The sequence below is a fragment of the Bos mutus genome, chromosome 8, assembly GCF_027580195.1.
Source record: "Bos mutus isolate GX-2022 chromosome 8, NWIPB_WYAK_1.1, whole genome shotgun sequence".
Taxonomy (NCBI): Eukaryota; Metazoa; Chordata; class Mammalia; order Artiodactyla; family Bovidae; genus Bos; species Bos mutus.
The window spans coordinates 60,242,206-60,265,271 of record NC_091624.1 but is presented as its reverse complement, the minus strand read 5'-3'; the positions used below and the strand labels follow the sequence as shown (position 1 = coordinate 60,265,271).

General features: G+C 39.9%; 1 protein-coding gene across 3 annotated transcripts in view; it reads left to right on the top strand.

Moving 5' to 3' along the window:
• Positions 1-23,066, top strand: part of PCSK5 (proprotein convertase subtilisin/kexin type 5) — a 517,126-nt gene that overhangs the window by 91,814 nt on the left and 402,246 nt on the right. For all 3 annotated transcript variants that reach the window (XM_070375753.1, XM_070375751.1, XM_005892979.2), the window contains exon 3: positions 3,816-3,929. In XM_070375753.1, the coding sequence (XP_070231854.1) occupies positions 3,816-3,929 (114 nt within the window). The remainder of the gene's footprint in view (positions 1-3,815; positions 3,930-23,066) is intronic.

Genomic DNA, 23,066 nt, shown 5'->3' with positions numbered 1-23,066 from the left:
GGTGCTTGGTGAGATATTTTGTTCTATTTTCATACCTATAGTTCATTTAGGAAAATGACTGTCACTTTTCTCACATACTTATCCTATTTATCCATTTCTCTGTGTGTGTATACATAAGGAGAAATACATACAGTGTCATTGTAGAGACAGCTATTCACCCCTACTCCACTGTAGACTTGTCCTGAGCTTGAGTCATTTCATTATTGGGTCCACACGAGATTTAATGTCTGATTTGTAAATAGACATTGGCAGTTCAGAATTTATGGAGGCTCTCTTAGGAAAGACCACCACCAATATAGGGTTAGTTTGAAAACCATTCTGTCCAAATGGATCTTACCAAGTGTTCAAATATGAACTAGTTCAATCTTGTTGGGGTAAATCTTATAGACAGTTATAAGAATGTATAACTGTTAAATTAATAAATAATAATTATATTAGTATAATACATAATAATAAATGTTATATATTATAAACATTTATAATAAATGTTATAATAAATGTCTTATAGACATTTATAAGAATTATAAATATTATTTGCATAGTCAAAATTTTCATGAATGATCTGTTTAGTATAGTGATAGATCCTGCATCAGATGTCATTTATGAAGATAACATTTTTATGAAGTGAAGAACTGTAGAATACTTGCTAAATATTCTTTGGTAAAATTAAGTCCTTCAGAGGCAAAGATTATTCTTAGTCATCTTTGTATTCCCAGCCCAGTGTCTGGTATTGAATAGGCACTTACTGCATATTGAATGAATAAATGAGTGAAAGAAACTCATTTCTTAGATTGTCTGAAATAGATTAAAATGTTTCCTTGAAATAGACAAAATACATGCATGCCCATGCTTGCTGCTCTACTTTAAGAAGGAAGTTGATTTTGTTCTGTGGTTTTGGAAACATGGTCACTTTGGAAATTAGTCTCTTCATTAAAAAAATTATACACATTTTTAATGACACATTAGTTTCAATGTGATTTCTGAATAGCAGTCTCTTGAAATAAAGCAAAAACAAAATCCCTGTTAGCTTGCCTTGGAACTATTGTTCAATACTTTAAAGAAATAATTTGTAATACCTTTTATTTGGGCTTCCCTAGTGGCTCAGATTGTAAAGAATCTGTCTGCAATACAGGAGACCTGGGTTCAGTCCCTGGGTCAGGAAGATCCCCTGGAGAAGAGAACAGCAATCCACTCCAGTATTCTTGCCTGGAAAACTTCTAGGGACAGAGGAGCCTACGGGGCTACAGCTCAAGGGGTTGCAAAGAATCATACACTGAGCAACTAACACAACACATCTTTTTTTATTTAGTGTATACACGTGTGTCTGTGTGTATGTGCATGTGTGTAAGTGATGTAGAATGATTCAGTGCCAGAGAGTCACTTGGTATAGATTAATTAAAACAGTAACAGAAAACTTTCATTTTCCAGAATATTATTTTCATTTATTGACTTTGTGCTCATAATTTTGCTTAAATAACCTATCAGAGAAGGTACTTATATGATGTTGAGCTGTTGATCCTAATCATAAATAGATCTTATATTTATTTGGGAGGCTATGTGATTGTTTGCCTTGTTAGTGATATAACCAAGAATTCACTATTTAAGTTCATCTTGCACACCAAATTGTTATTCAGTCACTAAGTCATGTCTGATCCTTTGCAACCCAATGGAATGTAGCCTGCCAGGCTTCTCTGTTCATGGAGTTTTTCAGGCAAGAATAATGGAGTGGGTTACTATTTCCTTCTCCAGGGGATCCTCCCAACCCAGAGATCGAACCTACATCTCCTGCATCTCCTGCATTAACAGGTGGAGTCTTTACCACTGAGCCACCAGGGAAGCCCTCTGATATTTTGTTGAATAATATTTTCCAATATGAGAATCATAGAAATTTATTAGTTGGGCTTTTGGCCCTAGTATCCCTGGGTTGGGAAGATGCCCTGGAGGAGGAAATGGCAACCAAATCCAGTGTTCTTGCCTGGAAAATCCCATGGACAGAGGCTGGTGGGCTACAGTCCATGGGGTCACAAAAGAATCAGACACAACTTAATGACTAAACAACAACAAACCTTGTTTATAGCCGTGCATTTTGAGCGTATTCATTTCTCCTTTAATATTTCTTCTCCTCCAGTAATCTTTGAAATAGGAAGGAAGTCATTATTGAATGGTATGGGTATAGAATCACAGTAGTGGACAATAACATCTCTGTCACTCTGTTTTTAATTCCTTTATGGAGAATACAGATAAATGGTGGAAGGAAGCATTTTAGAATAGTATGATTAAATTAGCTATGGAAAGAAGAAATCAACAAAAGAGAATTTAGGAACAAATTGTAGAATGCCACCTGGGCTGATATTACATTTGAGATGCTTTGTTCAAAATGAAATATGCTTATTTTTATGTTGCCATAATGATTTCCTATTTTTAAAAATACCCCCATTCATACCCATATCATTTAGGTTACAAATCTGTATCAAACTCAGAAGTTCCCTTATGTTTAAGCATAAGCTGAGGCTAAATGTTAAGACGTTTCTCAAACGTAGAGGTTTTGAATTTTGGAGCTGGCAGAGAACCTGTGACTCAGGAAATTGAGTGACGATTCCCACTTTATTCCAGAAACAGGCCTAGTAGAGCTTTGATTTTCTGATTACCCAAATAGTGCTTTTCCCACCACTCTGAGTGGATAGACATTTTTAAAAAAATTTGTGATCCTAGAGCATTTGATCCCTGGATAGTTTGATGTGTAATCCTAGAACATTGAAAATTTTTATACAAAATTTGGCCTATGGGTCAAATCCAGCCTCCCATGTGTTTTTATTCACTGTTTTATTGGAACATCAGTTCAGTTGCTCAGTCATGTCCAACTCTTTGCGACCCCATGAACCACAGCATGTGAGGCCTCCCTGTCTATCACCAACTCCCAGAGTCCACCCAAACCCATGTCCATTGAGTCAGTGAGGCCATCAACCATCTCATCCTCTGTCGTCCCCTTCTCCTCCTGCCCTCAATCTTTCCCAGCGTCAGGGTCTTTTCAAATGAGTCAGCTCTTCGCATCAGGTGGCCAAAGTATTGGAGTTTTAGCTTCAAAATCAGTCCTACCAATGAACACCCAGGACTGATCTCCTTTAGGATGGGCTGGTTGGATCTCCTTGAAGTCCAAGGGACTCTCAAGAGTCTTCTCCAACACCACAGTTCAAAAGCATCAATTCTTCAGTGCTCAGCTTTCTTTATAGTCCAACTCTCATATCCATACATGACCACTGGAAATACCATAGCCTTGACTAGACAGACCTTTGTTGACAAAGTAATGTCTCTACTTTTTAATATGCTGTCTAGGTTGGTCATAACTTGCCTTCCAAGGAGTAAGCATCTTTTAACATAGTTACACCCATTTATTTATTTACTGTCTATGGTGCTACAATGGCAGAATGAGTAGTTATAGCAGAGATTGTATGACCTGCAGAGCTGAAGATATTTATTATCTGGACCTTCAGAGAAGAAGTTTGCCAGCCCTTAGGATGAATAAATCAGTTTTTAAAACTAACACTATCAATTTAAAATAAATTGGGAGTTAAATGTGCTTTCTGAAAAAGCTTTAAGGGGTTGGCACATTGTTGAGAAATATGAATGATCTTTCATAAAAGAATGCAAAACCTATCTACCTTAAAAAATAGAACCAGGGTTTCTAGGGACTCTTGAAGCTCCTGGACTTAGGATTCTAGTCTCCAGAATGAAACCTGTGACTGACACAGGATGGGAACTGTCTCAGACTGTCATTGGATAGAACTTGAACATTCACCAAATGTCCTTCTTGGCAGGTGGAGTGGATCCAACAGCAAGTGGTAAAAAAACGGACCAAGAGGGATTATGACTTCAGCCGCGCCCAGTCCACTTACTTCAATGATCCCAAGTGGCCAAGCATGTGGTATATGGTGAGTTCTGCTGGCCAGGGCCTGTGGCATCCTGTTGTGTGTTGTTCAGCAATGTTGGGATGAGGAAGACAGAGAAACAGTGAGCAAGGACTTTTTCCTGTTTCAGGACCCGCCACTGGTGGGTTAATGGCCCGTGCTATTTTCTGGATCTTTTTTGAAGTTAACTCTCTGGTTCTAAGGAGAAAGAGAGAAATTCTGATCCTGAAGGTGTTTCTACTTGAGATCTTACTCTGTGTAGTAGTTTTGTAAGTTTGGGTCAGAAGATGGGAAAATAACATAAAGGGCAGACACCCTGAGACTTAGCAATAGTTGTGTTCACCTCTGGTACACATCAACTCTACTCTGAAACCAGTCTGGTTAATGAATACTGGCTCTTGGAAATCATTGAAATGACTCTGCTGGTAGGTAACAGATTCCTAACTTGAGTTATCTAAATGTACCTTCTCACTTTGGGTAACAATTTTTTAAAAACTAGACTAGGAAAAAAATAGTTGAAAAGTGTTTGACTTGTAGCTAGTTCAGTGGTTCAAGCCCACTGCAGTATTCTTGCCTGAAAAATCCCATGGACAGAGGAACTTACCTGGTGGACTACAGTCCAAAGTATCACAAAGAATCGTATGTGACTGAGCACGCACACAGTGGTTCAAGCAAAAACTTTCAGCAAGGGAAACTTAATGTGTTGGGAAGAATGATCTAGAAATTCACTTGATGTTGCCTCCTTTGAAAATGTACTTCTCTAACCTTAGGGTTTTATGTTTGTGATCCCTAAAAAATTGACTAGAATATGATACTTTATCATGAAATTTATATGTTATCAATTTGCTCTATAATCTGCAAAAAGACCTTAACTTTTTAAAAATTTTTTTGAAAATCTTTATTGTAAATTATTGCCAGAATTATTTCCCCCAGTCTACCTTGTTTTTTTGCAGTCCCTGACCCTGCTTCTCTATACATCCATTGCATTCCAAATACGTGGCTCATGCTTTTCTGCCTCCTTGCACTTCATTCCTTCCCAGAGTGGCCTTCTGTCCTGTCCCACCTCCTCAGGTCAGAATTCTGCATCGCTCAGAGCCCACACCTGAGGCTGACTGTTTCATGTCTCCCATGTCCTCGTCTGTCACGGTCCTTCCTCTGCTCTCCTGGGCCCGCTGTCTCTGCCATTCGTGACATCCTCCCCTTGGCGCTTTGTTTTATAGTTTTTATTGTAGTTTTAAATCTCCTCTGTTACTTTGTGTGTGGGGGTCACTTACATCCTCCCATCTGAGAATGTAGCCTAGCACCTAGCAACACTAGGAATCTGTGTTCATTTGGAGATGGGTGAATGTGGCTGGCATTTCTCCCAGTTTCCCTCCTCTTAGTCTTACCCAGAAGTGGAAAGTTGTGGAAAGATTCTGGACCCCAACCAGAGTTTTACACAGAAAACTCTTTCACGCATAAGGGGAAATAAAGGAGCCATGAAGCTAAGTTCAAAGGGAGATGAGACTCTCATCTACTCAAAGCATCATTTGAGTAGAAATCACCTGAGGGGACCCTGATACTGGGAAAGATTGAAGGCAAAAGGAGAAGGGGGCGGCAGAAGATGAGATGGTTGGATAGCATTACCAACTTAATAGACGAGTTTGAGCAAACTCTGGGAGATAGTGGAGGACAGGGGGGCCTGGCATGCTACAATCCGTGGGGTCACAAATAGTCAGACATGACTTAGTGACTAAACAACAATGAGGGGACAGTGAGACACTTGCCAGCTTATTAGCTCCAAGACCAAGAAAGAATGAACCACAAGGGAAGGCATTAGAGGGAGTGTTAGCAGGAGCTCAGGAGCATTTGTCTATGCTGACAAGATGATAAGGATGTAATAGGATTAAGAAGTAGAATGGAAGCAACATGCCCGTAACACCTCTCTTCTTAAGGCCCAGGGGCAGTGAGACCCTCTTTGACTTGCATTTCTTTTTTGCAAGAAAGAAACACATAGCTATCTGCACATGTCCTACTCAACAGTGCAGGTGGACAGCAGCTCCCCCTGACCCTCTCATCACTCCAGCAGGGCAGGTTGGGCTGTTGCAGGAGCCATGGTCAAGGTGACTCCAAAGATTTCAGTGTGTATAGGGGAAGATCTCCTTACACCTGAGAACCTCTGCCATTTCTTCAGAAATTCTCTTTTTGATGTGAGGAAAGGTTAAGAGGGAAGAGCTTTTGTTTGGCTCTTTAAAATACTGGATGTTTTTCAACACATACTTGACAGTAATAATTCAAATAGATCACGTTCATTGAGCACTTAGCACATGCTAAAGTATAAGGTGCTTATACTTTATTCTTATATTTTTCTAATGTAGTTTAAATAGAGATGTGTGTTTAATATTGGCCCTGTGTTATAAGAGTTAGGAATCCAAGGCTTATAAAATTTACATCACTTGCCTAAGATCACCCAACCTGAAAGTGATGAAACAGAGATGCCAAGCCAGGTAGGTTGATGGGAGTCCACAGGATGAACATGGCATCGTATCCCCACCCTTCTACTATTCACAAACAGCTGTAAGCGAGACACTACAGCTCTCCAGAAACTTCTAATCTGTCTATGGAGAAATGACTGAAGTTCAAGGAAGAGTCATGGGTGCCATGTAGGATGAGCAAAGTGTCTTGGGAGCAGCCAAAGCACTTCAAAGCTTCCTATTAAAGGCATACTTTTTCCTTAATGAAAGCAATGGGAAATTGATTACATACCTATGTTTATGTCAGTAGTAGTGACAGAATTGGAGTCAGAACTTCAGGTCTGCAAACATGGATTCAGTTCCCCATTACTTCGCTTATATGGCCATGATTGAATCACTTAAACTCTTGTCAACTAGAAAATAAGAGTCAGATCAGATCAGTTGCTCAGTCATGTCCGACTCTGCGACCCCATGAATCGCAGCACACCAGGCCTCCCTGTCCATCACCAACTCCCGGAGTTCACTCAGACTCACGTCCATCGAGTCAGTGATGCCATCCAGCCATCTCATCCTCTGTCGTCCCCTTCTCCTCCTGCCCCCAATCCCTCCCAGCATCAGAGTCTTTTCCAATGAGTCAACTCTTCGCATGAGGTGGCCAAAGTACTGGAGTTTCAGCTTTAGCATCATTCCTTCCAAAGAACACCCAAGACTGATCTCCTTCAGAATGGACTGGTTGGATCTCCTTGCAGTCCAAGGGACTCTCAAGAGTCTTCTCCAACACCACAGTTCAAAAGCATCAATTCTTCAGCGCTCAGCCTATTCCACAGTCCAACTCTCGCATCCATACATGACCACGGGAAAAACCATAGCCTTGGCAAAGTAATGTCTCTGCTTTTGAATATGCTATCTAGGTTGGTCATAACTTTCCTTCCAAGGAGTAAGCGTCTTTTAATTTCATGGCTGCAGTCACCATCTACAGTGATTTTGGAGCCCAGAAAAATAAAGTCTGACACTGTTTCCACTGTTACCCCATCTATTTCCCATGAAGTGATGGGATCAGATGCCATGATCTTCATTTTCTGAATGTTGAGCTTAAAAGCCCACTTTTTCACTCTCCACTTTCACTTTCATCAAGAGGCTTTTTAGTTCCTCTTCACTTTCTGCCATAAGGGTGGTGTCATCTGCATATCTGAGGTTATTGATATTTCTCCCGGCAATCTTGATTCCAGTTTGTGTTTCTTCCAGTCCAGCGTTTCTCATGATGTACTCTGCATATAAGTTAAATAAGCAGGGTGACAATATACAGCCTTGACGTACTCCTTTTCCTATTTGGAACCAGTCTGTTGTTCCATGTCCAGTTCTAACTGTTGCTTCCTGACCTGCATACAAATTTCTCAAGAGGCAGAAAATAAGAGTACCTACCTCTTAAGTTGAGTTAGTGACTGCTATGTAACAAATCACAGAACTTAGTTTTTAAGACAGAGATCTCCTGAGTTCCGTGGGTCAGGCATGCAGAGAGGGCCCAGTGCTGATGACTCCTCTGTTCAGTGATGTCTGGGGCTTCAGTTGGAAGACTCAGAATTGTGACTGGAGTTGGAGGATCCACTGACGAGGTCACATGGCTGGTTCTTCTCCACCTGGGCCTCACTAGAGGGCTGCTTGAGTGGCCCCTTGACATGGCTCTGTCCTCCCCTAGGGCAAATGATTTAAGAGATTGTGTCAGAGGTGGTGATGTCTTTTTATGATCTAATCTCAGAAGTTACTTCTGTAATTTTCTGTTGACCACATGTTTGAACTCTAATTCAGTGTATGAGGGGACTACACAAGGGTGTGTGTACTAGGAGGCGAGAATGGTTAAGAAGCTGGTTACCATAATTAAATGAAATACTACGTGGGAAAGCTTTAGCACAGTGCCTGGCAGTAGAAGACTCTTTAAAGTAAATTATAATTGTTCTTCTTTTGAATTACAATACATGCTATCTTCCTTTTATCTGTTTTCATTGCTACAGTTGAAGAAGAGTATGATTATATGTGCAGTGGACATCCTTCAGAGGGCTCAGTGACATGTCATTGACACTGTTGAGACACAGTGCTGATTTCCTCCTTCCTTTTTCTGAGCCTGGGCCCTGCTGCAGTGTTTTTTGAGGGTTACTTGGCGAACCTCCATAGGGTCCTGCCTTCAGCTCGTTAGCCTAGGCCTGATCCTGTCAGTCTATATTTATCACAGGAGAACAGAGATTAAAGAATGGCATGAAGTGTGCCTGAGTGTCTCTCTTAATTAATTTAAAAGCTTTACCCCTGTTGCTCCTCCCCTTGGAAACTGGTATGTGAAACCATTATGTCCAGCCTTGAGGCCTGGGCAGTATATTCAAGGAAAGGTGCATTTACAAGAGTTTGTTATGGAGACGATGGCTGGCTAATTACTCCTCTGACCTGGAACGCTGTGCTTGGGCTTCCAGGAGCTTGCAGGGTCCAGTCCTAGAAACAGAACTCGCTTCTCATTGTATTGACAGACTCCAGCATCTCCTGTTTGTGAGCATGGTGGCAAGTCCCGAGGATTTAGGAAAACATGATCTGTACTTCCTTCGAAGATCAGTAAGGCAGAAGAGGAATATATAAGTGCCAGTGAGTTTGCTGGACCAACAGTTCTGCCCTGAAAGTGTCTCTGGGATCATGTGCATACACCCAGCTCCCTGAGCTTTGGGTTCTAATTTTTGCTCATAGATTTGCTTCTTCTGTTAAAATGTCCTGAGTAGTAATGGATGCCCAAGCTTGGGTCCCCCTATAAGAGATTTTTATTTTTGGTATAGAGGAGGGCTCAGGCAGCAAGATTTCATAAGAATCCCCTGGTAAGTCTAATAGGCAGCCAGGAATCCTGAGTTATTTATTCACTGCCCACATCTGGGATAAATGCTCAATGAATGCTAATGAAATAAATAGACGAGTAAACTGAATATCAGTGATCATCTTCATAGTTGAGAAAATAATTGGCTGTGTCAAACATTTTGCCAAACTTTCATGTGTATTATATTATTGCCAGTATTCCAGTGAGTTGGGACCTATTATTGTCTTCATTTTAGGGCTTCCCAGGTGGCGCAAGAGGTGGAGAACCTGCCTGCCAGTGCAGGTAATGCAAGAGATGTGGGTTTGATCCCTGGGTTAAGAAGATCCCCTGGAGGAGGGCATGAAAACCCACTCCAGTATTCTTGGCTGGGAGAAACCCGTGGACAGAGGAGCCTGGAGGGCTACAGTCCACAGGGTTGCATAGAGTCAGACATAACTGAAGTGAGTTAGCACACACACATGCATTGTCTTCATTTTACACTGAAGAAATTACAGAAGAGACAAGTAACTTGTCCAGAGTCGCACTGTTTACCAGTGGGCAGATCCTGTTATTCGAACCCAGTCACTCTGACTTCAGAGGCTAGACTTCCAACTGTTGTGTCACTGGACTTCATATGAATGGCATCACAAATCACCTGAAAGGATTACTGCCCACCTCTCTCATGCCCCCCAGTGGAAATTTGGGAATTTGCATTTCTGACAAGCTAGTGCAGGTGATGAAATTTTAGTTGAGCTATAAAGCAGAGACATTACGTTGTCAACAAAGGTCTATCTAGTCAAGGCTATGGTTTTTCCAGTAGTCATGCATGGATGTGAGAGTTGGACTATAAAGAAAGCTGAGCACCGAAAAATTGATGCTTTTGAACTGTGGTGTTGGGGAAGACTCTCAAGAGTCCCTTGGACTGCAAGAAGATCCAACCAGTACATCCTAAAGGAAATCAGTCTTGGGTGTTCATTGGAAGGACTGATGTTAAAGCTGAAACTCCAATACTTTGGCCACCTGGTGTGAAGAGCTGACTCATTTGAAAAGACCCTGATGCTGGGAAAGATTGAGGGCAGGAGGAGAAGGGGACAACAGAGTACAAGATGGTTGGATGGCATCACCGACTCAATGGTCATGGGTTTGGGTAAACTCCGGCAGTTGGTGATGGATAAGGAGGCCTGGTGTGCTGCGGTCATGGGGTTGCAAAGAGTTGGACACGACTGAGCAACTGAACTGAACTGAAATCCTAAAAGATGATGCTGTGAAAGGGCTGCACTCAATATGCCAGTAAATCTGGAAAACTCATCAGTGGCCACAGGACTGGAAAAGGTCAGTTTTCATTCCACTCCTAAAGAAAGGCAATGCCAAGGAATGTTTAAACTACCGCACAATTGTACTCATCTCACACACTAGCAAAGTAACACTCAAAACTCTCCAAGCCAGACTTCAACAGTACATGAACTGTGAACTTCCAGATGTTCAAGCTGGATTTAGAAAAGCCAGAGGAACCAGAGATCAAATTGCCAACATCTGCTGGATCATAGAAAAAGCAAGAGAGTTCCAGAAAAACATCGAACTCTGCTTTATTGACTATGCCAAACCCTTTGACTGTGTGGATCACAATAAACTGTGAAAAATTCTGAAAGAGATGGGAAAGCAGACCACCTGACCTGCCTCCTGAGAAATCTGTATGCAGGTCAAGAAGCAACAGTTAGAACTGGACATGGAACAACAGACTTGTTCCAAATCGGGAAAGGAGTACATCAAGGCTGTATATTGTCACCCTGTTTATTTAATTTATATGCAGAGTATATCATAAGAAACACTGGGCTGGAGGAAGCACAAGCTGGAATTAAGACTGCTGGAAGAAATATCAATAACCTCAGACGTGCAGATGATACCACCCTTATGACAGAAAGCAAAGAAGAACTAAAGACCCTATTGATGAAAGTGAAAGAAAGTGAAAAAGTTGGCTTAAAACTCAACATCCAGAAAACTAAGATCATGACATCCAGTCCCATCACTTTATGGCAAATAGATGGGGAAACAGTGGAAACAATGAGAGACTTTGTTTTCTTGGGCTCCAAAATCACTGCAGATGGTGACTACAACCATGAAATTAAAAGATTCTTGCTCCTTGAAAGAAATGCTATGACCAATCTAGACAGCATATTCAAAAGCAGAGACATTACTTTACCAACAATGGTCTGTCTAGTCAAGGCTATGGTTTTTCCAGTAGTCATGTATGGATGTGAGAGTCGGACTATAAAGAAAGCTGAGTGCCAAAGAATTGATGCTTTTGAACTGTGGTGTCGGAGAAGACTCTTGAGAGTCTTTTGGACTGCAAGGAGATCCAACCAGTCCATCCTAAAGGAAATCAGCCATGAATGTTCATTGGAAGGACTGATGCTGAAGCTGAAACTCTAATACTTTGGCCACCTGATGTGAAGAACTGACTCATTAGAAAGGACCCTGAGGCTGGGAAAGATTGAAGGCAGGAAGAGAAGGGGACAATAGAGTACAAGATGGTTGGATGGCTTTACCAACTCAATGGACACGAGTTTGAGTAGGCTTCAGAAGTTGGTGATGGACAGGGAAGCCTGGCGTGCTGCAGTCCATGGGGTCGCAAAGAGTTGGACATGGCTGAGCGACTGAACTGAACAAGTTCGCAATTGATGCTGATTTTATTTGACTCTCAGGACCACTTAGAGATATCCTTGCTCTAACATATTTTCACCACGGGGTTTATGTGAACACAGCTGGCCTCCACCTCCCCATTATCAGTTGGAGGAAGAAGAGCTTTCAAAAACTTAGAGACACTTTAAAGTATCAATTTAGCTTGTTTCTCTTGATCTTATACATTTTTCTTACTGACAAAATTTTCTATCTGGGAAGCCGACAGCTTTAATTAAAAAGATATTTTCACTTTACTGGCACTGATTGAGAAGTGCCCTTGCCTAAAACAGTCTTTCAAGATGTTCCACAGACAAAGGATATCTGATGGGAAAGATTGTGAAAATCTGACCAAGTCTGCATGAACTTGGTGTAATAGACATGTTTTTAACATACAAAGCTGGTATAATGGGCCATTTTGATCCCCTGAAAAAAATTCACTTTGGCTCTAGAAAGAGCATGGCTAAGTAAGATGCCCCTTCAAGGATCTGAGAAAGCCAATTGAGCAAATTCAGGGAGTTAAATATTTTTTGTTACAAAATACTTAAGACATACAGAAATTTGAAAGAGAACCATAAATGCCTGTCCACCCACCCCCAATCTGAAGAATAGAATGTTATCTATACCGTTGAAGTCCCTTGTGGGCCATGTCTTTATAGGATCTGTTGATCCCTTACACAGTTATGGCAGATGCCACATTTGAAATACAGGAGGAGATGGGAATTCTCCTTTGTTGGCAGGATGGTTCTCTTTATGGGAGAGATTATTCAATTTATAGTAGATTTTATATTTTCTGAAATCATCCTAAAGCATTTATACATGAAATTTGTACTCAGGCTATTGACAACGAGTCCCAAGAAGGCAACTTGGAAGTGAAACTTGGAGGAAGCTATAAGTTTAGCCAAATAGCTCTTTTATTCCTTTAGTCATGTAAATATTTTATTTCCTTAGAAACATGTTATAGCATTGTACAGTATTTCTTGTCTAACTGTTAAGAACTAATACTGATTTTGAAGAAGTCCATAGTGAAGTATTAAAAAAAAAAAAGTTTTTTTTCCTGCCTTTTAGAAGGCAAGCTCAATTCCAAAGGGAAAAGTAAAGAAGGCCCTGTGAAATCTTGCTATTTGACTCTCAGACTGGAGTAGTTGAGTATGACTGGCATCCTTAACACATAATTTTTTGTGATGAATATTGGGTGGCCTACTTAATATGCATTTTTAAAGCCAGGATTTAACAAATGGGCTCACTTTTTGATGCACTACCTCAAATTTCATGAAAACTCTCTGGGTGGTTTTTTTTTTTTTAAGGGAAAAAAATCATATTTGTCGATCAGCGGAGTGAAAATTAACTGAGTTCGGCTGTGCGTGTGAGGCATATCTGCCAGAAACTATGAACTAGCTAGGATAGTAATTGTGAAAAATGATTGTAAGCCACATGGTTCGTTCTTAGCCAACTGGATGGTATTCAGTTCTCCAAGAGTGTGAGGCATTGCTGTTTCTGTGGTTGGCACACATTTTCCTAATGACTTATACTGTCATTTGACTCTAATAAAATCTGGTGGGGTTTGTGGCATTATTGTCCTGGCAGCTTGGAGATCATCCTTTTATGGCACCCCATTTAACTGTTTTAATTGAAAATGCAACATGGTGTAAATCTGCAGCCATGTGGTCCATCTTGACGCAAGCAGGAGGCCTTCTGAGAAAGGACGGACTCCAGCCAGGCAGCAAATGATTTCCTGGTAAGAACTACTGGGGGTTGAGATGTGGTTTTGGTGCACTGATGTTTTGCTTCAGACTAACTCTGTGTCCTGTGGAAAGGTATTTTAGCTCTCTCACCCTTAGCTCATCTGAACAAATGCGGAATCTAGACTAGATGCTTTCTGGAGGTCATTCCCGCTTGAACCTCCTCTAGGTCCACATGGCAAGTTGAACTAGAGATGGAATCTTAGGGAGACATATACCACCACATCCTGATTTCCAGCTCAGACCTACCCTGTTCCTGACTGCTGTACCCCATGCTTTTGTTTCATTACTGCTTCAATCTCAGCATGTCCCCATGTTGGGGTCCCTGAGACCACCCCCAGATTAGGTGATTCACTGGGAGGAGTCACATAATTCAGCAAAGAGTCATACAGCTATGATTTATTTCAGTGAAAGGATATAATGTGAAATCAGCAAAATTAAAAGCCACATGGGGCAAAGTCCAGGGGAAACAAGGCTGAAGCTTCCAAGAGACTTCTCTCAGTGGAGTAACACAGAAAGCACTTAACTCCTCCAGCATGAATTGTGCCGTGTGTGACATGCTGGCTGCCAGGGAGCTCGTGAGGGACTTGGTGCTCAGGGTTTTTACTGGGAGTTGGTCGTGTCGGTACTCAGGGCCTTCTATGTACCCAAATTCCATTCTCTCGGAGGCATTCAGCACAACCATATTGTTTGTGTAACCAGCTTAGACACAGTGAGACAGTTTTATGAAGGAATGGTGAAAACTCTCCCCAAACCCAAATTCCCAGATGCCCGCCAAGAGTATTTGGGCAGCCAAACACATGAATGGCTGAGTTGAAATTATGCTCCTCCTTTATTAGAACTTGTGTTCACTGAATGAATAAATTAACCCCAAAGAAAAATGCTCATAAGTGATAACTCCAAGAAAAAGCAAACTTGAATCCTAAGTGTAAGTCCATATTTATTTTACAGCCTGAAAAATCCCTTCATGAAGGATAATGGAATGACATGAAGTCATCATTATTATCATGAGTTAATTAGCAAGATCCAATTAGAGTTCTGCTATTGGTACCCTCAATGGACTAACCTCAACTGACTAGACAAACTGACCATGAGACGGTTGTGGTGGAAGTCAGTATATTAGACGTATTAGTGTTAGTCACTCAGTCATGTCTGACTCTTTGTGACCCCATGGACTGTAGCCCACCAGGCTCCTTTGTCCATGGAATTCCCCAGGCAAGAATTCTAGAGTGGGTAGGCATTCCCTTCTCTAGGGGATCTTCCCTATCCAGGGATCAAACCTGGGTCTCCTGCATTGCAGGAAGAGTCTTTACTATCTGAGTCACCAGGAAATACATTAGAGGTATTAAGTTAACCTATAATTAACTAGTCAAAGTACTTTTAGAAGAGGCTAGTGAAAAATCACTTCGGATAATATTCATTCTTGCCTCGGACAAATTATTACAACCTTTATTAATTTCCTTGAGCAAAATAGAACTTATTCCATACTGGTAGTTCATCTTCTCAGCTTTACTTAAAAGAGTAAAAGTATGTCCATAGTCTGGTCCTTTGGCCCTGACTCTAATATGATGAAGGTCTGTTAACAGAGTTGTTTTTATCAAGATTTTAGTAAGATTTTTCTTTAATTAGTAACTCATTTTCTGTTGGAGAGCTGATGGGATTGACCCTTGAGCTCACTTAATCTGTCCTTGTCTTCTTAACATGTTGATTCAAGTTCCTTTATCAAAGTTTCTCTGAATTCCTCATTTCTTATTTACTTCTCACCCTGTATTGGGATTAGTTCTAGTGATCAAGACACATTTTTTGGCTTATTTTTTATACATTTCTCTGCCAATAAGTAGGGTTCTCTTAGTAAGTACTTCATAAATATTTATAGATATAAAATGAGGAGAGAGTTGGTCATTTAGACATCTTCATTTTCCAGATTCACAGAACTGAGCTGGCTCTTCCTGAAAGATGATGGTACATATTCAAATATCCTGTGTTGAGAATTCAAATTCTAAAGTTGCCTGAGACAGCGACAGCTGGAATGCTGTTTTTTCCTTAATTTTGGTTGGCAGTGAGTTGACTGGGAAATTAATGGAGTAAAAGAAATAATTCTTAGCAATCCAATGATGAGAAGAATAAGAAAGGAGAAAACATCTAATTCGTCTGGGAAGGAGAAAGAAATAGTCATCTTTTATTGAATGCACTTCAGTGTGTTTTTTTTCCCCATTTTCTCAAATGTAAAAAAAATTCCTTTGTAGACTATCTCAGCCTTGGGTATGGGATTGTAGGCCAGTGATAGATAATCTGGTATGCAAATCACATGGGCACCAAGAACTGCACCATACCAGATGAGATGAAATTATACTGAGGCAAGTAGGATAAAACTTTAAGTTCCAGAAACAGGATTTGATTACTTAATTGAGTAGGTCAGAATCAGATTGGGTTCACAATGCAAGAATGCTATTCTTGGTGGTAGACAATGTGGACAAAGTACAAAATACATTCACTGATTATTCTTTCCTTGATTAAAAGGAGAAGAATCTGATAAGAAACCTAATTTCTTCCCTTACGTTAAGAAAAAAAAAAAAAAAACTATTCCATTTGGATGATAGCTATTCAGATATTTAGTACAACATTTATGGAATAATCTCAAAGACTGCTTGGAAGAAATGTAGCTTTGGAGGGCTTTCTTTTCTCTCTCAATTTTCTGGTGAGGTGAATTTTGTCTCTTGTAAAAGCCTCCCAGGATAGACATTCTGATCCAGACATACCAAATTAACATGTCTGAAGCAAAGAAAAGAAAATTATGCCCAGGTAACAAGACTGTGCTCTCCTAATGATCTCTTTGCATGGTTTCCTGAAGATTAGTTAAATTAGTGTCTTAAAACTTGATGTCTGGGTTTGTTACCTAGTGATAGAGAAACCATCCTTATGTTTTAGTGAACTTAAGTGCAGCATTAGTAGGTTAAACATAGCAGGTATACGTATTTTTTTAAATCATTCCTCTTCTGCTAAAATGTTTTATTTGACCATTCTCATGCCTGCTCTGTGGCCCAGACCCTTCCGCTTCACATCCATGAACTATACGGAAGCACCTAGAAACAGTGCTGTGTATGTTTCTGCAATTAGCACCTTGAATCAGGTGGTCTTTAAGAAAAAGAAATTAAAAAAAAAAAGAAAAAGAAACCCTCTCTTGTAGACCACCAGATTGGGATGGGCCTAAATAATAACTTCATTCAAGTCCTCAGCTCGTGCTCAGTGCCCACCTTGTGTATTTTAAGTTACCAGAAAAATACGCTACTTGGGCAGCCCTTTCTTTCCATAATGAACAGTTCAGTTCAAAAACACCTCCTTGCAGTTTATCAGAAACGTGGGTCCTTGTCACTCCACACACACCCGATGGTTTAGATTCCAGATTGAGGATTACATCTGATCTCACTTTCACCAGCTCTCACTACCGATACTCAGTTCAGTTCAGTCGCTCAGTCGTGTCCAACTCTTTGTGACTGCATGAATTGCAGCACGCCAGGCCTCCCTGTCTATCACCAACTCCCGGAGTTCACTCAGACTCACGTCCATCGAGTCAGTGATGCCATCCAGCCATCTCATCCTCTGTTGTCCCCTTCTCCTCTTGCCCCCAATCCCCCCCAGCATCAGAGTCTTTTCCAATGAGTCAACTCTTCGCATGAGGTGGCCAAAGTACTGGAGTTTCAGCTTCAGCATCATTCCTTCCAAAGAAATCTCCCTTGCAGCCCAAGGGACTCTCAAGAGTCTTCTCCAACACCACAGTTCAAAAGCATCAATTCTTCGGCGCTCAGCCTTCTTCACAGGCCAACTCTCACATCCACACATGACTACTGTAAAAACCATAGTCTTGACGAGACGGACCTTTGTTGGCAAAGTAATGTCTCTGCTTTTGAATATGCTATCTAGTTTGGTCATAACTACAGATATTACAGAAACTTTTTGAAATTTTGAAACAAAGTAGAGATAAAATAGAATGAACACTCCTTTCCCATTACCAACTTCAAATAGTTACCAACTCAAGGCCAGTATTCATTCATTTATTGCCCCCCGCACTCTGATTATCTCAAGGCAAATCACACATTTTATTTCATTTCAGCCTTGAGTATTATAGTATTGGGTTGGTCAAAAAATTTGTTTTGGTTTTTCCATAACATATTACAGAAAAACCCAAATGAACATTCTAGTCAACCCAATATGTAGCTCTGTAAGGAAAAAAATTAACAAGAAAGCCATAATATAATTATCACATATAAAAAAAATTAATGATAGCTTCTTTATATTATCAAATATCCAGTACATTTTCAAATTTTCCCTATTGGCTCATAATCTTTTCTTTGTAATTTGAGTCAAGATCCAAATAAGTCTCATATGTTGATTGGTTGTATACCTCTTCAATCTCTTTTATCCTATAGATCTTTATTTTTTCCTTTGAAAATGTTCAGTTTAAGAATCTAGGTTATTTACAGCTTCATGTGGTCTAGATTTTACTAACTGCATTCTAGTCCCAATATCATCAATAAATTAGTAGGTAGTAAAAACTAGAGGTATGATCAGATTCAAGTTCAATTTTCATTTTGCTGAGTGTGTGACCACTTACTATCTAGTTGTTATGTGTATGCAGATATGTTGTATCAGGAGGTACAACAAATCTGCTTGTCACTCTGTGATATTACAAAGGATCTACCATTGTGTGAAAGTGAAAATCGCTCAGTCATGTCCAACTCTTTGCGATCCCATGGACTGTACAGTCTATGGAATTCTCTAGGCCAGAATACTGCAGTGGGTAGCTTTTCCCTCCTCCAAGGGATCTTCCCATCCCAGGTCTCCCATATTGCAGGCAGATTCTTTACCAGCTGAGCCACAAGGGAAGCCCAAGAATACTGGCGCGGGTAGCCTATCCCTTCTCCAGTGGATCCTGACCCAGGAATCATACCAGGGTATCCTGTGTTGCAGGCAGATTCTTTACCAACTGAGCTATGAGGGAAGCCCAAACTGGAGTGGGTTGCCATGCCCTTTCCAGGGTATCTTTCCAATCCAGGAATTGAACCTAGGTCTCCTGCATTGCAGGCGGATTGTTTACCATCTGAGCCATGAGGAAAGCCCAAGAATTCTGGAGTGGGTAGTCTATCCCTTTTCCAGGAGATCTTCCCAACCCAGGAATCAAACCAGGGTCTCCTGCGTTGCAGGTGGATTCTTTACCAGCTGAACTACAAGGGAAGCCCACCATTGTATAGATCCTTTAATTATTCGTTGGGATTTGCAAAGTAGTAATCTTCTCTATCTGTGATTTCTTCTTCACTTACTGGCAGAAATACTTGAAGAAACTTTGCTGTACATTACTTGGTACAGTGAGGTACAGTCCCTGCAGGAACAATGTTTACTAGGGGTTACTTCTCTAGCATTCACTGAATGCTACCAATGAGTTTTTTTTTCCACTTGCTTCATTACAAGTTCATGGATTTAAATATATTTGATGTATTTTATTTCATTGAAATTATAAATCTTATTCTTAAATTGACCCATCTTTGGTCAGTGAGAAATCATTCAATTTATCTCCTAAGTCTTTTGATATGACTTCAGCATTCTATTTTTCTGGCTTGACAAGCTATTCCATACTCTTGTCTATTTTCTGTTCCAGATATGGAATCAACCATTTCCCCAAGGACCCCCTAGTTCCCTTTTTTAAAAATTGATATTGAAAGACTACTATATGAATGCTGAGACTCTCATTACTATTGGGTTATTCTTCAGGCCTTTTTATGGAACAGAGTTGGAAATATGCATTTTACATATAAAATGCACAATGAATTTATATAGATATTTCCAGTTTAGAATAAATTCAGCAGAGTTATTTACCTTCATCAGTCTTATATCTGTAACTTTTTCCATGCTGAAAATCGCAGTAATGCCAACAGAATTCCTCCTTGGTTTTATCTCCCACTATATGCAACAGTAGCTCGGATTAACAGTACCTCAGATAAACAGATTAACCAGGACTATGGTCACTATAGACAATGAAAACTACACACATGTCACATGATCAGATTACTCGTTTGAAATTACTTTGAAATGTTTCTCTTTCTATGAAAAGTTTAAGTGACTCTTGTGGTGATCCAGAATCTTCTCAAGGTTAACCATCCTCAGTTCCTTAAAAATAAAATCCTTATATTACATGTTATGTGGTTTCAAGTCTATTCTACCATCATAGTTGCTGTTTTATCAGCATGTTGTAGTTTATTTCACATTCTGTGCTGTTGATGACAGATAAAAGACATTACAGAGATAAGCAGTCTTCTGGCTTGTGTAGGAAGATAGAGATGCAGAGGAGCCAAATCATCTGTGCTAGGAACCTGGAAATTCATATTCTGTTTTGGAGGAATGACATTAATGCTACTAGGTCTGTGCACAATAGCATATGATCATTTCTCCTACTGTGCCAGTTTAGAAAAGAATGTGTCAAACTTGCTGTTCTTTATTGATAAAAAAGATGAGATAAAACAGGACTAGAAACATTTCTAATTGTGAAAGTTTGTCCAAGAAAATGAAAGATTAAAGACATCTGTAATGATCAAACTGGATGCACTCTGGACACGTAAAAGAAATGTGCAGTGAGCAAATCATTTAAACTAGTTGTACACACTAATGAACATTGAATTAGTTCTATCCTCCCAGGACTTAAGAACTAGGAGTTACCACAGACTGCTCAATAAAAGCATTAATTCAACATGTAACAGGAGGGAAAATGTCAGAAAGCAACAGGGAATGTAATTCCCACAGAAAAAAAAGTAAATTGGTAATGATTTTATTTATTCAGCAACATGTATTGAGCTCCTCCTACATATCAGGCATAATTCAAACTGCTGGAGATACAAATATAAAAAGATTGTGTCATAGGCAAGCTAGGAAATAGCTAGCTTTCTGTAATATCTAACAGTGTGTTTAAGAATTTTGACGTTGAGTTATAATCTTTGGTTTGAGTACCTGGACTTTAAATTCCTAACATGAAAATTGAAGTGATATTGAAATTAAATGGTGATACATGACAGGATTTCTTGGCAGGCAAATGAATGATTTCCACACAGTTATTACAAAAATTATTTCCCATGGAACATTACTTCTAAGGATTGTTCATAGGCGTCTCCAAAGTCAAGTGATTTGGGACATGCTGATATGAACAGAATTTAAAAAGTTTTTTTTTTTTTAATTGCTGGACTTTTCAGAGCCTTTATTATCTTTGTGAGTTGATAGGGGGGCTATAAATGGAAACTCATAGTTGATCTATTTGTCCAAGAGAATACATCTTTAAGTGAAATATTGTTTCAATTGACATTGAGTTGTAAGTGATCAGAAAATTCAGTCTGTGGAGGGAATTTATTGGCTCATGTAACTCCAGATGGGCATGCCAGACTTGATCCAGGAGGTACAGCAGGTCTCCACAAACCCAGTTCTTTCCACCACTCAGGGTAGCTCTGATCTCTCCAAATAGTGGTTTCTTTCTCAAACAAGCTTTCCATTCATGGTTGCAAGATAACAGCCGGCAGTAGTTTCTAGTTGAAATCTAACGGGTTAAAAAAAAATAGCCTTTCCTTTAGTATGCTGAGAAAAATCCTTGGGAGACTACACCTTTTCCATCTCTGCTCTCTTCCTTCCCTAGTCTATTCTTGTTTTCTGAACACTGAACCTCATCTGAACACTGAATACCTTTGGAATGAAGTGATTTCTAGGGAGAGTGTGTACTAAGAGGTAGTTGGAATCCATAGAACAGCATGAGGCTTGGGAATGGAGGTCACCCCACCTCAACAGAAATCCAGGGGTATGGCTGAGTATCCTTGTCACGCAGGTTCCTTGTCAGAGTGAGTGAAGACAGCTGTTGAGAAGCCCTCACCAGATAGCCTGAAGAAGAGGTAGTTGGCTCACTGCCTCAGCAAGGGTAACGTGCGGTGTCTAAGACCAGGGTAGTGGGTGATCTGTAGACGCTGGCTTGGCTTCCACTTGGCTCCTAGTGTGACTAGATGGCAACTGCCTCTTGCTGGATCCTCTTGAAGTCTGTCATTATGGCATGAGCTCTGTGCTGTATGCCCTTGGGAAACTAACATTTTGATTTTTTCTTTTTTAATTGTGCCAGAAATTTTTTCACCCCCAGTGTTTTGTTTTGATAAATTTGAAATCTATAGACACATGAAAAGAATAGCAGGAACACATACATTCCGTTCACCTGGATTTAGCCAAAATTAATATTTTGCCTCTTTGCACACACACAGTTTACCCCCTGAATATTGAAAGAAAATCACGGACAGTATAAAAATACACCTCTAAATATTGCAGGATGCCTCTCCTAAGAATGGTATTTTTCTATACAACCAAAGTACCATTCATACTTCTAAGAAAGTTAACAATGGTCTTATCCAGTTTACTGTCCATACTCAAACTTCCCCAGTGGTCACAAAAATATTTATAATAGATTTGTGTCTTTTGATTCAGAACCTAGAATCCTACATTGACATTTGTTCGATCTTTTTATCTCCTTTAATTTAGAAGAGTCTCCCTACTGGGTGGTGGGGTGGGGGGCAGGGGGAGAGTTGTGAGGAGTGGTTTTTCATGTTGATGATTTTGATGAGTCCAGGCTGGTAGTTTGTAAAATAACTCACTATTTTGGTTTGTTTGATGGTTTTTCAGGACTTTAGAGGGATTAAACATTTCTGGTGCAAGAACTACCCAGATGAGATTATACATTTTCAGTGATTCATATTAAAGAGGTAGATTGTTAGAAGTCTCGTTTTTAGTGATGTTAATTTTTTCTCCTTGGTTGGTTGAGGTATCTACTAGATTTCTCCATTGTAAAGGAGAAATAATTAGCTTTCTAATTAATAAGAAATTGGGGATGTAATAGTTTGAGTCTCATGAATTATCTTGTTTCCTGTCAACTCTCCCCCAAGGTTTTGGCATCTATTGATGATGCTTACCTAAATTAATCATTAGATTAGTGATTACAAGACAATGATTGTCTAATTCTGCAATCCCTTCTTCACTTCTCTTATCTTTTAATACCATTATGAGCTCATGAATTCTTCTAAAATGTTATGATTCATTACTGACATTATTTGTTTTTTGATTCTTACATTGCCCCAAGTTTGGTGAGTGAGCAACTTTTCACATTGCCCCTGAGTCCTTTTGAGAAGACCGCAATCACTTTTTTAGTGCTTAGGGCCTCCTCAATGGCACAACAAAGTGTTCACCTTGTATTTTCTCTACCTCAGACCTAGAAATAATCAATTTCTCCAAGTAGATGGTTTCTTTTATTGAGGAGTGATACTTAAAAGTCAGGATTCTGGTAGCAAGGGCATCCTTGGTTGTAGGTGCTATTTCAGTGGACAGTGACAAGGGTTGTATATCTATTAGTGTTACCTCCAATTCTAATCCCATAATATGCTGCTGTTCTTGAGTCGCTAAG